We start from the raw sequence: 16,343 nt of genomic DNA, 5'->3' as shown, positions 1-16,343 counted from the left end.
TGGAAAAGTCAGGACGGTCAGTCAGTCAGGGACGTTTAGTGAGTTTAGTGGGAAAAGGGCCCTAGCTAGGGATAAATAGGAAGGTGGTAGAGAGTCGGGATTCGAGGGCTGGGTAGGGGGAGTGGTTAGGAGGATATGGGCGTGGTTGGGGGGTGAGGGAGAAAGGTAATAGGGGGAGTGGTTAGGCCAGGGGTTCCCAACCTTTTTTGGCTCGTGACCCTACTTTGACGTCGCAAAAATCTAGGGACCCGACACATTCAAATTCCGGTACACCATCGATAATATCATCAGTGACATCATCAGTGATGTCACATAGTATGCTTCTTTTCCCCCGCAAAATTCTGACTGTAATCTGAGAATTCTGACTTTAATCTCAAAACTAACTTGTTTCTCAAAATTCTGACAGTAACGGAATTCTGACTTTAATCTCAGAATTTTGACTTTATTCTCAGAGTCACTCACAATGTTGATTGAGGCTATGGATGGAAGCCTTTGCAGTATAGAGACATTATGTGACATTAGTAATGTCACATGATGCAACACTGTTTGGATGTCACCTGCAATTACCACTCATCGCCATAGGTGTCACCCAAGAGAACAAAGCTGAAATTTTAGAGATTATCACTTTAAACTCAGAACTAATTTTTTTTTGGTGGTGGTGGGGGGGCAAGGGAAAAGGTTTGTAGGGGGAGTAGTTAGGGGGATGTGGGTGGTGGGGGTGTGCTGCCATAAAGCTGAATGGCCACACCACTGTGCCAAGTGCTTAAAGGTTTGTGCTTGTTACAAGACTTATGCAACTTGTGCACAAACCACAGCAAGTATGTGCAAACATACTTTGGCCTAATAAAATTATTCAGATTCAGATTCTTTGAGAGAATTTCACAAGGGGACAAAGCACCTAGACTTCATTATGGCTGAAGCTCTACTCTCTCACCACGTGTCTACAGTCAGCTGTTCAGCTCCGGAGACACCGACAAACCGAGTTGGGAAGTGGGAACGTTCCACAGACAAAGCGGAGTTGGGAAGTGGGAGGAGCAAACTGGAACAGTTGGAACTGGGAAACTTACTTCCACAGTCCTCGAACCTCATCTGGTCACGCTGGTTGTCCTCGTCGTACTTGGTCAGGAACTCCCTGAGGGCCTTGGTGTAGTGCAGGTAGGTCTCCACGTCATTCAGGTTGAAGGCCACCTCCGTCTTCTCTGAGCGTGGGGTGTGAGAAAGACCTGCAGGAACAAGCTTTACATTAGTTTCACACTGTTGTTCCTAACAGTTTCAACATCTGGACAATGGTTCCATTGATGGAGTAGTCAAGTTTTTGGATAGAGCGAGTCTTCGTCCAGCTAACATGACAGTAGAGTGCCAAAGTCACACGCTCTACCGCAGGGATACTCAACTTGCTTTGCCCGGGGGCCACTTTCGTGAAATGATAGAAGGCCAGGGGCCAGTTAATAAACAAACAATATACATTTTTCTGTAGCGGATTGTAGGTTTTTGGGGTGTCAGCCGGAGTTTAGTCTGACAATGTTGTGCACACCGGATAGTTAGTTAGGTTAAGTTAGTTAGGTTAAGTACATACGCTGGGTAGCGAGCAGATGGTGGTATTTGACAATTTAGCAGCTACTGTAAATCATAGATTATTGAAAGATATTCCATATTCCAGACTGAAATGCTATAACAGAAGTGGAGTATTGGCCAGAATGACATGAACAATTGGACACTTATTCAGTGGGTATCTTGCATGTTGCATTCAGGTGCGCTGTTAAAAAAAAAAAAAAAAAAAAAAAAAATGCAATTCCATCGCAGGCCACACAGGGGACGCCCGCGGGCCACATGCGGCCGCAAGTTGAGTATCACTGCTCTACCGGGTTCAGCATGCGACCAAAGGGATTTCATTCCCAATTCATTTTTCCATAGACGTTTTGAAAAGTGCTTATAATAAAAGAAAATGTGTAGTTTTGCTTGCCGATTCAGCTATATTCAGAACCAGGAGAGACCATAGAACATTTCCCTCAGACCAAAACTAAATATGAATAATAATAATTGATTGGATTTATATATTAATATTATATATTAATAGCCTATATTAATATAATATATATTAAATATTATTTCAAGACACTCAAAGCGCTTCACATATCAGGGGAGGGAGGGGGAGGGAACTCAACTCATCCACCACCGATGTGTAGCACCCACCTGGGTGATGCACGGCAGCCAGTTTGTGCCAGAACACACATCAGCTATCAAGGTGGACAGTTGAGGACTGAATGTGTCAATTAAGTAACGAGGGATGATTAGGTGGCCATGATGAAGGAAGGCCTGTTTGGGAATTTAGCCAGGGCACCGGGGTTACACACCCCTACTCTTGTGACGAGAGCCGATGGGATCTTTAATGACCACAGAGAGTCAGGACCTCGGTTTAACATATCACCCGAAGGATGGTGCTCACTCATAGGACAGAGTCCCTGTCTCTGCCCTGGGGCATTGGGTAGATTATTCATCAGATCAGATTATTCATCGGACCGGAGGGGAAGAGCACCTCCTACTGGTCCTCCAACACCACTTCCAGCACCAGTCTCCCATCCAAGGAGTATCCTAGGCCAGGCCTGCTTAGCTTCCCAAGGAAAGCCAGTAATGTAATGCAGGAGCCACTGGTGCTGATGGAAAATGAAAGAAGTCCCCCAACCCGCCCCATTTCCTCCCGTTCTTTCCTTCTTTCTTTCTTTCTTTCTTTCTTTCTTTCTTTCTTTCTTTCTTTCTTTCTTTCTTTCTTTCTTTCTTTCTTTCTTTCTTTCTTTCTTTCTTTCTTTCTTTCTTTCTTTCTCTTTCTTTCGTTCTTTGCCCGGGTGAAATGTTCTATATGGTCTCTCCTGATTCTGAATATAGCTGGATCGCTCGGTTTGATCAAGTAAAACTCTTCTCATGAGGATTATATGAAAAGTCTAATGGGAAAATGAATGGGGGATGAATTCCTAATTGAGCCCGTCATAGTCCTAAGAGGCGTTAAAGAATGAGGTGATGAGTCAATTGTCCTACAGGATATAAGAGATCTCAACACTGTGAGAGGCTCTCCTCTTCCTTATCTCCCCACAGCCAGCACACTGAGCATGCCCTGCTAAAGGTCACCCAGAGGTCACAACAATAAATTAAAACACAGCCAGTACAGCCGGCTTTAACGACACTTTCAAACAGCTTAGAGAGCAAGGGAAGCCCGCCTTTGTTTCACCTTTGGTACAAATGTCGATTGTCCAAAGATTGTTCGGGAGCGAAGCAAAAGTTGCACATGATAGTAAAGTTGGCTTGCATAATAGTTTTTAACTTTTGCCCCCTGCCTTTTAGCATGGTGCTTTACGTCCTACACTGTCGAAACCTATACAACACTGAAGGGATGAAGTATGTATGTATTAATGCTGCAACCATTCATCAATTACTTGTTAAAGCAACTACGAGCAAGATTTCCGATTGTTATTAAACAGTCTAAATTTAATATCGATGCCGAGTGTTGTTTTGATGAGTATAGTCTGCGTGCGGGCCGGGGCAGATCAGGAAGTGAAATGAAACGGTTTACGGCAGCCACTTTGGACATAACCACAAAATGAGTTTCAAACAAACTGTTAGAATATAACGAGAGATGTTCGTGAGAGCAGAAAGTAGCGAGGAAAGCGGTTTTGGGTCCGTTGCTACGGCCGTACACCATTTCGCTCTGCGTAGCAACAGTTTACAGCTGCCGTAAACCGTTTCGCTCTGCCTAGCAACAGACCCAAAACGGCTTTCCTCGCTACTTCAAAGGACTTTATACTCTCGTGAACATCTCTTGCTCTATTCTAACAGTTTGTTTGAAAGTAATTTTGTCATTTTTTGTGTTCTGAGGTAGGAAAAACCCTTTAACTGCTCAGCAAAGAAGTGTGGGACTTTGAGAAAGAAGATAAGGGCCCGTGAAAAGCATGTTTCTGTCTACTGCTACTGAAAACCATGTGATCATAACCTCATATGGGCAAGTTCAAATATGTGGGCTGTTGGCCAAAGGTCAATTGGTGGTGGAGTGAAGGGTGTGTTTTCCGACAAACTAGTATGAGAACTCAGAGAAAATATCCAAAGTTGCAAAGTTTTCTCAATCAAATCTCAGAATGAAATAAATGGCATTCATAAGTATGGCATTGATATCCAGTAGGGCTGCAACTAACGATTATTTTCATTATCGATTAATCTGACCATTATTTTCTAATCAATTAGTCTATAAAATGTCACAAAATGGTGAAAAATGTCCATCACTTTCCCCCCAAAGCCCAAGATGACGTCCTTAAATGTCTTCTTTTGTCCTGAGCAACAGTCCACAACCCAGTTTACTGTTATAGAAGTCGAAAGAAACCAGTATACTATCCAGTATTTTGTATTTTTTCTTAAAGCAGCTACGAGCAACTTTTTCGATTGTTATTAAACGGTATAATTACAATATTGATGCATCACATCTTACCTATAATAGTAGCTGAGACCAAAGCCGTGTGAATTGGAGATTGCTCCCTTGGATGATTATTAAGTCTGTCTCTGTCTAAACTCGCGTCAACAGGGGGCTCTCTCTCTCTCTCTCCTTACCGCCGGCCCGGCTACCCGGAAGTGAAACGCGGAAGTGAAACCCGGAAGTGAAACGCAGCTGCCTGCCTACGCCGTTTGCGCTGCCTAGCAACATAACATAAACAATGTGAACGCCACGCATACTCTCGCGAACATCTCTCGTTATATTCTAACAGGTTTTTTGGAAGTTATTTTGTGGTTATGGCCGAAGTGGCTGCTGCAAACCGTTTCATTTCACTTCCTGATCTTCCCTGGCCACAGACAGCCTACACTGGCCGATTCACTCGGGGCTCAAGCGAGACTACGCTGCGTTGGTCTCGTCGACTATTAGAGGTAAGATGTGATGCATTGATATTAAATTTATACTGTTTAATAACAATCGAAAAAGTTGCTCGTAGCTGCTTTAACAATTAGTCTAAATGATTAATTGATTATAGACGGTTTCAACTTGACAATATAGATTCTAAATTTCCCCTCGCTAACTTCCTGCTGGAGTGATTATACTGTATAGAGTACAACAGGAATGAGGCGGAAGTAGCAAATCGCCGCCATGCTGGTTCATAAGGGGAAAAGGCACTTTATTTATTTTTTTCATATCGCCCTCCCCCGGAGAGCCGAAACTGGCTCCATGCTTCCTCCGAGACATGGGCAGTAGCCAGCGGCTTCTTTTCACCTGACAAGGGAAGCTTCACCGGTAGGACATAGCACGTGGGAGGATCACGCTATTCCAACCGGTTCCCCTCCCTCCGAAACAGGCGCCCCGAACGACCAGAGGAGGCACCACTTCAGCGACCAGGATATTGCATGTTTATATGAAGGAAACCCCCCGGGGGCACGGGGAGAACATGCAAACCCCACACAGAAAGACGCTTTTGACGACCCCACCCGGGCGGTGGGCACTCGAGGACATTCAATTCAATTCAATTCAATTCAATTCAATTCAATTCAATCCTTCAGTGCTCACAGCGTCCCAGGTGGGAATCAAACCCAGGACCTTCTAGCTGTGAGGCAACGGCGCTACCACTGTGCCACCCCCGCCCCCCACACACACACACTTTATGACTTTTGAAGCATACAGTAAATGCATTTTTTTTATGTGATTTCCAGGAAACACTTCAAAAGTCATAAATGTGGTCCTTGTTTGTGAAGATTATCTTGCTGAACACAAATGTCCACTCCCATAAGCTTGTGTTAACCACATACTCATACTCATACTAAAATCCCATTCACTTTTCCCCCTTATGAACCAGCATGGTGGCGATTTCTGGGTAAGCCTACAAAAATACGTCATCCCTGCATTTCCTCCATAGACATTTCAAGAAATCCTTATATAACGAGTTTTAAGGCTGGAACCAAGTCAACAACGGGGGGGAAATAAAATTTTCGCTCCAACTGAAATGTTTTATGGTCTCACACAATTCAGTAGGTCACAGGTTAGCTTGGTGGCAGCCTTAAAACTCGTTCTATAAGGATTTTTCTAAATATCTATGGAGAAATTAATGCGAAATGTAATCCGGGGGAAGAAATGTCACGTGGCGGTTTTGCTCTATTCCTTGAAAACCGCCTATAAAGAATAGTTTGGCGATTAATTTTCGGTCAACTAATCGTTGCAGCTCAAGTTTCGATGACATAAGTGAACACCGCGCTCAGGCAAAGTCCACTCAAGTGTTCTGCCTCTCTTTAGCCTAAACTGCCTTAGTGTGAAATTCCATAAGTGTGTGTTTGACCCTTTACAGTAAACATACTCGCAGGCATTAACCAAGTTTGGCCTGTAAAACCACACAGTATTATTGCTGCCAAACCATTTCCTCTAGAGTTAAGGCCATATGAAATATATATATTTTTTTTTACAACAACTTTTTACTTTTTCCCCCAAATATTCTTTTTACAATTTTAAATTTGAGATTTTCTTTAATTACTTCGACATGTTTCTCAAAGTGACAACCCAAGTTGTGAGGTGACGTAAGGGTCTCACCCAAGACCGACCCCCTCTCTCAAAACACCCCAATCGAAAATGGAATTCTTTCTCTCTGCCTATTTTACACAATTATCAATTATTATAGCCAATTTTTTTTAAATACTTTTTAAGACCTTTTTAATACCATTTAGAATTAAATTGAATGCCAACTTCACTGCCATACTGGCAAAAGTATGATGGATAATGGAAAATCAGTATGGTAAGTAACCCCTATAAAATAAAGAATGATTTAGCTATGTACTTGAATTTAATCAAACACATTATACTGTAACAGTCACATTCATAGTTAATACATACTAACTTTGTGAGGTGTGTGTATTCTAATCTAATTTGCATTAAGAAGACCCCACCCCTCTCTATAGAGACTCACAGTGCCTTTTCTTTCAACGTATATTGTTCCAATTACATCTCTCCCAGTTAGCACTATCCCAAAATATACATTGTGGAAATCCTATGGCCATAGTGGAGCTAGATGGCTGCACCAGCATTCATATGGTGTGGAGTCCATTGATGCTGTGTCAGGTTGCTGTCTTACAGACTGGCTCACTCTGCTCTGCTAACCCCAGCTGGCCTTCCCTGCCATGGAGGCCAGGCAACGGTGTACATGGGGGGGGGGTGGGGGTCGACCGCATTGGATTTGGGAACTGACCCATCCCCATAGGCCGCGGAGCCTATTAGGCCGGTAGGGCTTGAGCCCGACCTACTTTTAAGGATTTTAATGTTGACTCTCTCGGCACACAGCTTGATATGTTGCCAGACACAATCAAGCTTTTCGAGGAGGGCGAGGAGGAAGCAGGCAAACCCCTAACCGTGTCATCTGTTGTGTCAGCAATGAACAATACACCTGTGGCAAAAACGCTCCTGCCAGATTTACACAAACTGTTAAAGTTGTTTTATACAATCCCTGTGTCGTCTGCCAGCGCCGAGAGGTCTTTCTCGTCCCTCCGTCTTTTATATGCGATCAACAATGACACAAAAAAGACTTAATAGCCTGATGTGCGGCCATACACACAAGGACTATTTGGACAAAGTGGATGTTTCGGTGATTGCAAGGGAGTTCGTCCAGAGCAACGACAAGAGGACGCAGTTCTTCGGCAGAATGTAAAGAGATAGAGAGAGAAAGATATGGTGAGTCTGACATTAACAATCTCTTAAAGTTTGCATTTGGCGTGTGTGTGGAGGAGGAGGGAGGGGAGAAAGTGTGTGTGTTGCCGAGGTGCAGCATCAGCTGGTGCTTTTTTGTGTTTCACTACTTTGATGTGTATTATTCTATCCTTCCTGTTCGCAAAGTAGTAGTAGCACTATTTAAACCACGAGGCTGAATCGAAGTGATGCTTGATTAATTCATTGATTGATATCGGAATCGGATTGATATAGGCTATAACCACAACTCCGCTCCATTTCAGTACCAGGGACAGCGCCGCACGGCCCTATGCAAATAGCCTAAACTCACCTGTCTCTGATAATAAGCTTCATTTAACTAATGGAGTAAACTTCAAAAACGTTTCATATTGTTGTCTGATGTAGTCTAGTCTAATTTTTGCGGTTGAGCCCGACCTACTTGAACAGCCTTCCGCGGCGCCTGCCCATCCCCATACAACTGCATTGGGAGCATGACCCATACATCTATGGAGAGGTATGTAAAACAAAAGTAGAGCTGCAACGATCAGTCAATTATTTGATCAACATAAAATGAATCACAAACAATTTTTTAGTTTTTAAGAAGATTCCCCCCCCCCAGCTTGTTAAATGCAGTGTTGGGGGGTAACTCATTACAAAAGTAACTTATTACATGTCATATAATACTTTTAGCAGTAACTCAGTAATATAACTTATTACTTATAGGATTTCAGTAATATTATACCAGTTACTTTGTCAAGTAGCTCAAGTTACAAATTGAGTTACATTTGATTAAATCAAAGCACATATTAAAAAAAAAAAAAAGATACAATAATTTCCTAATCAAATTGTGTGTTTTTATGCAAATAACCACTACAGATGACAATAACAAAGGAAAAGAATACAATTTAGAATTTTGGATTGTTTACACCGACTTGGCGGTTGAAATCATTTTTTCGGGGATGGTTCTGGGGCAGCGATGTCATTCTGCTGCTGCTGCTGTTTTGGTAAAAGTAATGCAAAAGTAGTGTAATAAGTAACGAGTTACTTTACACAGAATGTAATATTGTAAAGTAACGTATTACTTTCAAATGAAAGTAACTAGAAATATGTAGTATATTACATTTTGAAAGTAACTTGCCCAACACTGGTTAAATGTGAATATTTTCTGGTTTTCTTTAGTCTTCTATGACAATAAATGGAATATCTTTGGGTTGGGCACTGTTGGGTCAGGACAAAAAGAGGACACCAGAGGATGGACTCACTAAAAGCACGCCATTTCAGCACACAGAGGAGGTGTTTGTGTTGAGGCATGGGGGTCAGTGCGGTTAGGGTTTAGGTTACGGTCAAGGCCGTCTGTCGGCAAGTCATGAAAAATTGACGAGACGAGCCAGAGCGAGCCGACAAGGAGGGATCAGGCACACAAAACAGCACGGCAGGCATGAGATGGGACTGCGTTTATCAGGGAGTCCCATTCCAGGATATCATCTTGGGCTTTGGGGGGGAAAAGTGATTAGGGCTGCCACGATTAGTCGCGATGACGTCGATGACCAAAATCGTCACCGACGTATTTGGTAATCGACGTCATCGCATGTTTAGGGGTGGGAATCGCTGAGTAGCTCACGATACGATATGGTCACGATACTTGGCCCTCGATAACGATATTATCACGATACAGCGATTCTGCGATAATCGATATATTGGAAGACGATACATCACAATACCTGTGTAACTGAAGAGAAAAAAATACCCCTAAAAGGCAAGAAGCAGGTATTATGTATTTATTAGCAGAATTGACATGAACTCTCTCAGAGTTCACTCACTCACTCATAACATTTTCGATACCACGGAGGAAAAGTTACACATTAAGTCTTTTTATTATTATTATTAAAACAAGAAAACCTAGGCCTATATAACCTACCTACCTATATAATTTCTAAAAGTAGATATTAATGAGCAAACATTTCCATTCATGTAGCCTACAGTATTTATGTTTTTGTTTCAACTACAAACATAAATAAACGTCAACTTGAAACTATGGTTCAACTACCACACACAGCATAATATTTTAGCCTGTTTATTAACACGTTCACTGCCAATGACGTATTAATACGTCAAAAATAATCCAACGGTTGACTGCCAATGACGTATTAATACGTCAAAAAAATGAATTTTTTTTTTTTGACCGTGGGATGTGCATCTAACCCTTTTACATCTCTTATATAATTATTGGAGCCACCGAACGTTTACAACCCATTCCACCAAGCCACTAAGTGGCGACAGTGCTCTCCTGACTAGAGGAAGGCAAGCACTTCACAGCAAAAATGTAATAGTGTCCACTGTCCATCCAGCAGCCATTCTCATGAAAATGGATGGGGGAAAACGCTTTCGTTTTCGCGCTGATTGCTGGCGATGCGGGATTGCAAATTTGCATAATAGATTACAGGTGGAACACACTTTGAAACACGCAGCATAAATATGACCAGAATCGCAAAAGCTTCTCTCAACCAAAACTCCAAGAAGCGAGCGAGTCCATCCAGACTTCCTCAAACAGCGGCCGCGCAGACAGGCAGCAGCAGCAGCAAAGCAGTGAGACTGGTGACAAGCTTGTGACGGCCGCTGCAGCCAAGAAGAACGCCCACGGAGGGAGGAGTTGGAAGCAGAGGGGGGTTTCCTGCTGTTATGGAGGAAATTACTGTTCAAAACTATTGTTTAGATGTCTGACGTCTTACTGATGCCAAAAATGAATGGTTAAAGTGACTGTTCTATCAAATTTCACAAAAAGCCGTTTATCTCTGAATAATTTTTCTGACGCTGAAACCATGCTGTATTCAACTGCTAATGCTTACATAACTACTAACTCTACAAACTAACTCTTTTAGACAGAGAAAGCACACATTCTATTAGTTCTTTTGAGATATTGTGTGTTCACAAAATCTTAGCAGAAAAGAATCCTCGGGTCTTGAAAGATGAGCCAGAATCCTCAAAAAAACCCTCTGGCAGAAGCTAACTACAGTAAAAAAAAAACGTCTGGCAGTGAATGTGTTAAAAAAAAATAATAAAAAAATAAAATAATTAATAAACATATCGATACTTGGTGCCAGTGTATCGATAACGTATCGCAAGTGGAAATATCGCGATACCGTGAGTATCGATATTTTGTCCCACCCCTACGCATGTTTGTTTTTTTTAGCTGAAAAAAAGAAAAAAATGTTTGTTTTGTTTGTTCCCCCGAAGCTGCTGCCTGCGATGGCCTCACCGGCTGGCTTGGCATCCTGTCTTTGATGCAAATGCGCAGTACCGATCATCCGGGGAAAACGTGACATCACCGTGACCGGAAAAACAAGCAGCTCCCAGTGCTTCTCCACAGAAAAAATGTCTAGCCGTCCTCATACGTCTAAAGTGTGGGAGCATTTCACCCACAATAATGTGAAGTGCAAAATCTGCTAAATAAGCTGAACTCGCTTATCATGGCAGCACGAGTATGATGCGCGAGCATCTCAAAAGGAAGCACGTTGTGGCAAATGCAGATGAAGGCTAATTAGCTTGTTAGCTCACTGCCAACGTTAAGTTTGAGCTGATAATGTTAGCTATTGGCTAATGATATTAACGTTAAAAGCCTGCTGTAACGTTGTCATCATAGCAACGTTAAGCTCATGGGTTGCTGACGGGAATACTGGAAACCTCATTTTACTCCGCAGTTTGCACTCTACTTACGACATTTAAAAATGTGTTTGATGCCTGAGAAGACTGAAACTATTTATTTTTGTTGATATTTTGGTTGCATACATATTGAATAGTTTTTGGTTCCATTTCCATTCCACGTAGTAGTGCCCTAATTTTATTTAGCATTATTCATTCAAAGGATAGTACATATTTCATTGCACTATATGTTTTCAATTTCAATGTGTACTATTTTGCAGTTTTGCAATTTGCACTATATTACATTTATTACATGCAAGTACATTGATGCCAGAAGTAAATATGCCGCTACATGCTCTAAACTTTAAAGTTCATGAAAATATTATTTTTGAGTGAATTATCATCATTAATTATCTTTATTTTTATTTGGCACATGCTTAGAAACAACTTGAATCTAAATTTAGAAGCTGATGATAGCTAAATCAGAGCGATTGAGTAATTGTGCGATATGATCCGATTAGTAAATCGTTAAAATAATCGGTGACTAGTCGACTATCAAAATAATCGTTTGTGGCAGCCCTAAAAGTGATCAACATTTTTCACCACTTCATAGTCCAAACAGCTAATCGATTAGTCCAGAAAAGAATCGAGAGATTCATCGAGAATGAAAAATAATCGTTAGTTGCGGACCTAAACAAAAGCATTGCCTGAAATTGAGACATGGTCCAGACCGACCGACCGACAGACAGACAGGAGGGGACTGTCTCTTCTTACCTGGGGGTGAGACACGCTCCAGACAGACAGACAGACAGACTAGACAGCTGGGGGACGTCTCTTCTTACCTGGGGGTGAGACGCGGTCTTGCCAGGTGGGCTTGTAGTTGCTGAGGGTGAGCAGCAGGGCTTGGATGGTGCCGATGAAGATGCCGGCCAGGCAGCCATAGAAAATCACGTAGAAGATAAAGATTCTTACTGTGGAGGACAAACAGGACGGAGGGATGGTGTCAATACTAGCATTGTACAGTGAGCGGGGGAGGCAACAGTGTATTTGGATAGTCCGCCTACAGAGAGTCTACAGAGTATTTGTACAACATTTCAACAGCTGTGGACATTCACCAATTCAACCGTTTCAACTGTTTTTAACAGCTTATTAGTTGAGATTCCCATTCCGCACACCGGATTCTCATCACCTGGAGCAGGTGTGTTGTTCATGAATTGTCACATAGACTCTATAGACAATCTGTTCAACATCTGTTAAACAGTTGACTTGTTGAACGCCAACTACTAAGCTGTTGAAATGTTACAAATACTCGAAAGAGAGTTTTAGTATTTTTTCTTAACAATTACTCTAAAATTGGATTCATTGATTATAGACTGTTTCAACTTAACATAAAACATTCTAAATTGTCCCGAGCTAACTTCCTGTTGGGAGTGATTACACTCTAGTCTAGAGGACCACAGGAATGAGTCGGAATGTAGCAAATCGCCGCCATGTTGGTTCTTAAGGGGAAAAGGCTATGGGGTTTTAGTAGGGGGATTTCAGTTAAATGCATGAAATAAGGTCTGTGGTTAACACAAGTTTGGGAGTGGAAATGTGTGTTCAGCAGGATCATCTTCACAAACGAGGACTCTAGACTCTATAGAGATAATCTGTTAAACATCTGTTCAACAGTTTTCTTGTTGAACGTCACCTACTAAGCTGTTGAAATGTTACAAACTAGACTGAGGGTGGACTGTCCATATAAAGTGTTGCGGCGGGGGAAAGGTACGGATGGCGACACACACCTAGATTTCTACACTGTCTATACTGTATGGATCTTATCTGGCCATTGTTATGCTGGTGAGACACTATCACAAGGGGACAAATGACATATTCACACTGCAAATGGCAAAGCCTGGCAGTCCTGTGGAGCAACACCAGGACCGCTGATAAAAAAAAACACCTGTATTACACAACTGCGGAGAGGCATGCTTTCAATGGCCAATATTCAGAGAGCAGAGCAGCCGATGGCCGATATATAATGCAAATGTTTTAAATAGCCTACTTTTTTTTTTTTTTGCATCTGATAAAATACAACAATTTAATAATTATGGTAATAATGAAACACAAAATTGCTGGACTTAAATGAACATTTATTTAACACGGTGATTGTCTGCATTGTCTCGGTTTGTAGAGCTGTTTGTAAAGTAGATCTGCTTTCTGTCTGCAGTGCACTTATAAAAAAAAAGAATCAACTAAATAAATGTCCACGGGTAATGAAAAAACGTAGAAAGAAGTTTGGGGTTCCCTGCTGGAACTGCTACCTCCGCGACCCAACCCCGGATAAGCGGTTGAATAAGATGATGATGATGATGATGATGTTAGTGTAGTGTGCACAGTAGCAACATGTCTTTGTTTTTAGTCCCAGTGGCAGTTAAGAGCAGACATTTTTTAATCATCCAGGCATCATCTCAAAATGGCTGCAAAATGCCATTCATCAGCCCGATGGGACTTTTTCACAGCCGCCATATTGTGTCTAAAAAGGCAGGGTAAACACAGGTGCAACCAACTCATTCATTAGGGCCCCAGCAGTGAACACCTAAGTGGACTGGAAGTTGGAAACCCTAATTCATGTTTTGGTCCATCTGTGTCACTTCCTGCCTTTCAGGCACAAAATGGCTGCTGTGAAAAAGGTCCATTAATCGGTCTACCTCTATAGAGCTCAACAGTCACGTGACTTTTCGCGACGTTTCCTGCCCCTAGAAGAGAGTTCCCCATTCATTTTCTCCATAGACATTTAGAAAAATCCTTATATAACGACTTTTAAGGCTGGAACCAAGCCAACCTGTGATCTACTGAATCGTGAGTGACCATAAAACATTCGCTTTGGCGCAAAACCAACAAACAAAAAAAGCAGGGGGAAAAAAAATCTACAATTTGCTTTCCCCGCCCCCATTGTTATTTTTTGTTTTTGTGCCAAACCAAATGGTTCATGGCCATTCACAATTCAATAGGTCACGGGTTGACTTGGTTCTAGCCTTAAAACTCCTTATATAAGGATTTTTTTTAAATGTCTATGGAGAAAATGAATGGGGGGGAACTTACTTCTGGGGCAATAAATGTCACTTGACTGTTGAGCTCTATTTGGCAAACACAACATGCACCAGCCCCACTGCAACTCAATACTGTAGCAAGTCCCTGGATCCACCTGCAGAAAAGCTGCAATAAGCAAAAAGCTCTTTGTTACTGAAATCTAGCGCACTCCTCTACATCTGTGGAAGAAGGGGCTTAACGTTCCTCATTAACTAATGAGTCTAGTCTAGCTACCAGTCTTAAAGTAACACTCTGGCCATTTTCAACCAGCTTTGTTTAAGTTACAAGTCTAGCTATCAGTCTTAAAGTAACAGTCTGGCCATTTTCAACCAGCTTTGTTTAAGTTACAAGTCTAGCTATACCAGTCTTAAAGTAACACTCTGGCCATTTTCAACCAGCTTTGTTTAAGTTACAAGTCTACAGTAGCTACCAGTCTTAAAGTAACAGTCTGGCCATTTTCAACCAGCTTTGTTTAAGTTACAAGTCTAGCTACGTCTTAAAGTAACACTCTGGCCATTTTCAACCAGCTTTGTTTAAGTTACAAGTCTAGCTACGTCTTAAAGTAACACTCTGGCCATTTTCAACCAGCTTTGTTTAAGGTACAAGTCTAGCTATACCAGTCTTAAAGTAACACTCTGGCCATTTTCAACCAGCTTTGTTTAAGCTACAAGTCTACCAGTCTTAAAGTAAGACTCTGGCCATTTTCAACCAGCTTTCCATCATTATAAAATCAGTAGTACATACGAAAACTGTAAACCGTTTTGCAGACATTCATTTAGTTTGGCAGTTATTCAGAGTAGATTTGAGTGAAGTTGTGGACCAGTGGTGTCATTTGTGCATGGATGACATCACTGGTCCACAACTTCACTCAAATCAACTCGGAATAACTGTCAAGCTAAATGAATGTCTGCAAAACGGTTTGCAGATATACTACAGATTTTATAATGATACAAAGCTGGTTGAAAATCGCCGAGAGTGTTTTGGGTGTCTAAGCAGGTGTTAAAGCAGCTATGAGGTATTTTCACTAGCCACTTCTAAACATGAAGTCTGGACCATTGCCGGTGAGTCCGGGCAGGTTATTTGCCGGTTTGACCCTTCTAGACATGAGGGATCTTTGTTGAGGCAGGAATTGGCAATGCCCAAAACGCGCGCACAGGTCTCCATTACACTGCCCGACACTTTTCTCCACTACTCCACAACGCATGTGTCTCACTGCGAAGTTCCCTAAGCATTCAGGCAAAAACGTGGGGTGGTAATGTGCCAAAAGTGAGCGCTTGCCTTGTGACATCGCCCAAAAGCCTCAACACAAAAAAAGGGCTATTTTTGTGTTGATTCTAGCGGCCCCTGTAGGCAAAAGCGGTCATGTTCTCTCGGAATCAAAAACTGCATTTCCTGAACACCGAGGCTCCTCCCACTCTCTCCGCCGCGGGGGGGGGGCTTCTCTGAGTCAGAGAGCCTCCCCCCCGCTGTTTGATTTACTGCATAAGGTTGACCTCACTGGATTATTCACTGGCCGGAACAAAAATGACAACCCCTTTCACACCGACGTAAAACAGGAAGGACGTGCGCCCGACCAGCGCACAGGAATTTAGAAAAAACTATCTCGAAATGGCCGATCTCCTCACCGATGGCCTCATTTGCTGATGTAGGTAAGACATGAGGTATCAGTATTAAAGGAACACGCCAGCATTTTGGGAAATCCGCCGACTGAGAGACTGAGGGAGAGGGAGAGAGGAGAGAGGAGCGGGCGAGCGTAGCGCGCTCCATATGGCAAATAGGCGAATCTCCCAAAATGTTGGCGTGTTCCGTTACATTTTCATAACCAGTTAAAAATTCCTCGCAACCGCTTTAAATTTAAGACCTTTTTAATACCACTTGAAATAAAATGTAAGACTATACGCTTGCGATGGAACACACACCAAAGTGGAAAATATACTCTTTCCATGTAAACAGTGATGTCGGA

The 16,343-nt window shown here is 42.2% G+C and overlaps 2 protein-coding genes across 2 annotated transcripts in view; one reads left to right on the top strand and one right to left on the bottom strand.

Moving 5' to 3' along the window:
* LOC310774280 (putative ATP-dependent RNA helicase DDX4) overlaps nt 1–16,343 on the top strand; it is a gene marked incomplete at both ends in the record, with an annotated part of 249,099 nt that overhangs the window by 25,137 nt on the left and 207,619 nt on the right. The window lies entirely within an intron of this gene.
* LOC310774091 (sodium/potassium-transporting ATPase subunit beta-233-like) overlaps nt 1–16,343 on the bottom strand; it is a 31,415-nt gene that overhangs the window by 12,104 nt on the left and 2,968 nt on the right. Inside the window, exons 2-3 of the mRNA XM_083634154.1 lie at nt 12,151–12,279; nt 1,068–1,223 (exon numbers count right to left, since the gene is read on the bottom strand). Coding sequence (XP_083490280.1) covers nt 1,068–1,223; nt 12,151–12,279 — 285 coding nt within the window. The remainder of the gene's footprint in view (nt 1–1,067; nt 1,224–12,150; nt 12,280–16,343) is intronic.

This window comes from Poromitra crassiceps (genome assembly GCF_964638095.1).
Source record: "Poromitra crassiceps genome assembly, chromosome: 3".
Taxonomy (NCBI): Eukaryota; Metazoa; Chordata; class Actinopteri; order Beryciformes; family Melamphaidae; genus Poromitra; species Poromitra crassiceps.
Note: the sequence above shows the minus strand (reverse complement) of the source record. Positions and strands in the feature narration are given on the sequence as shown.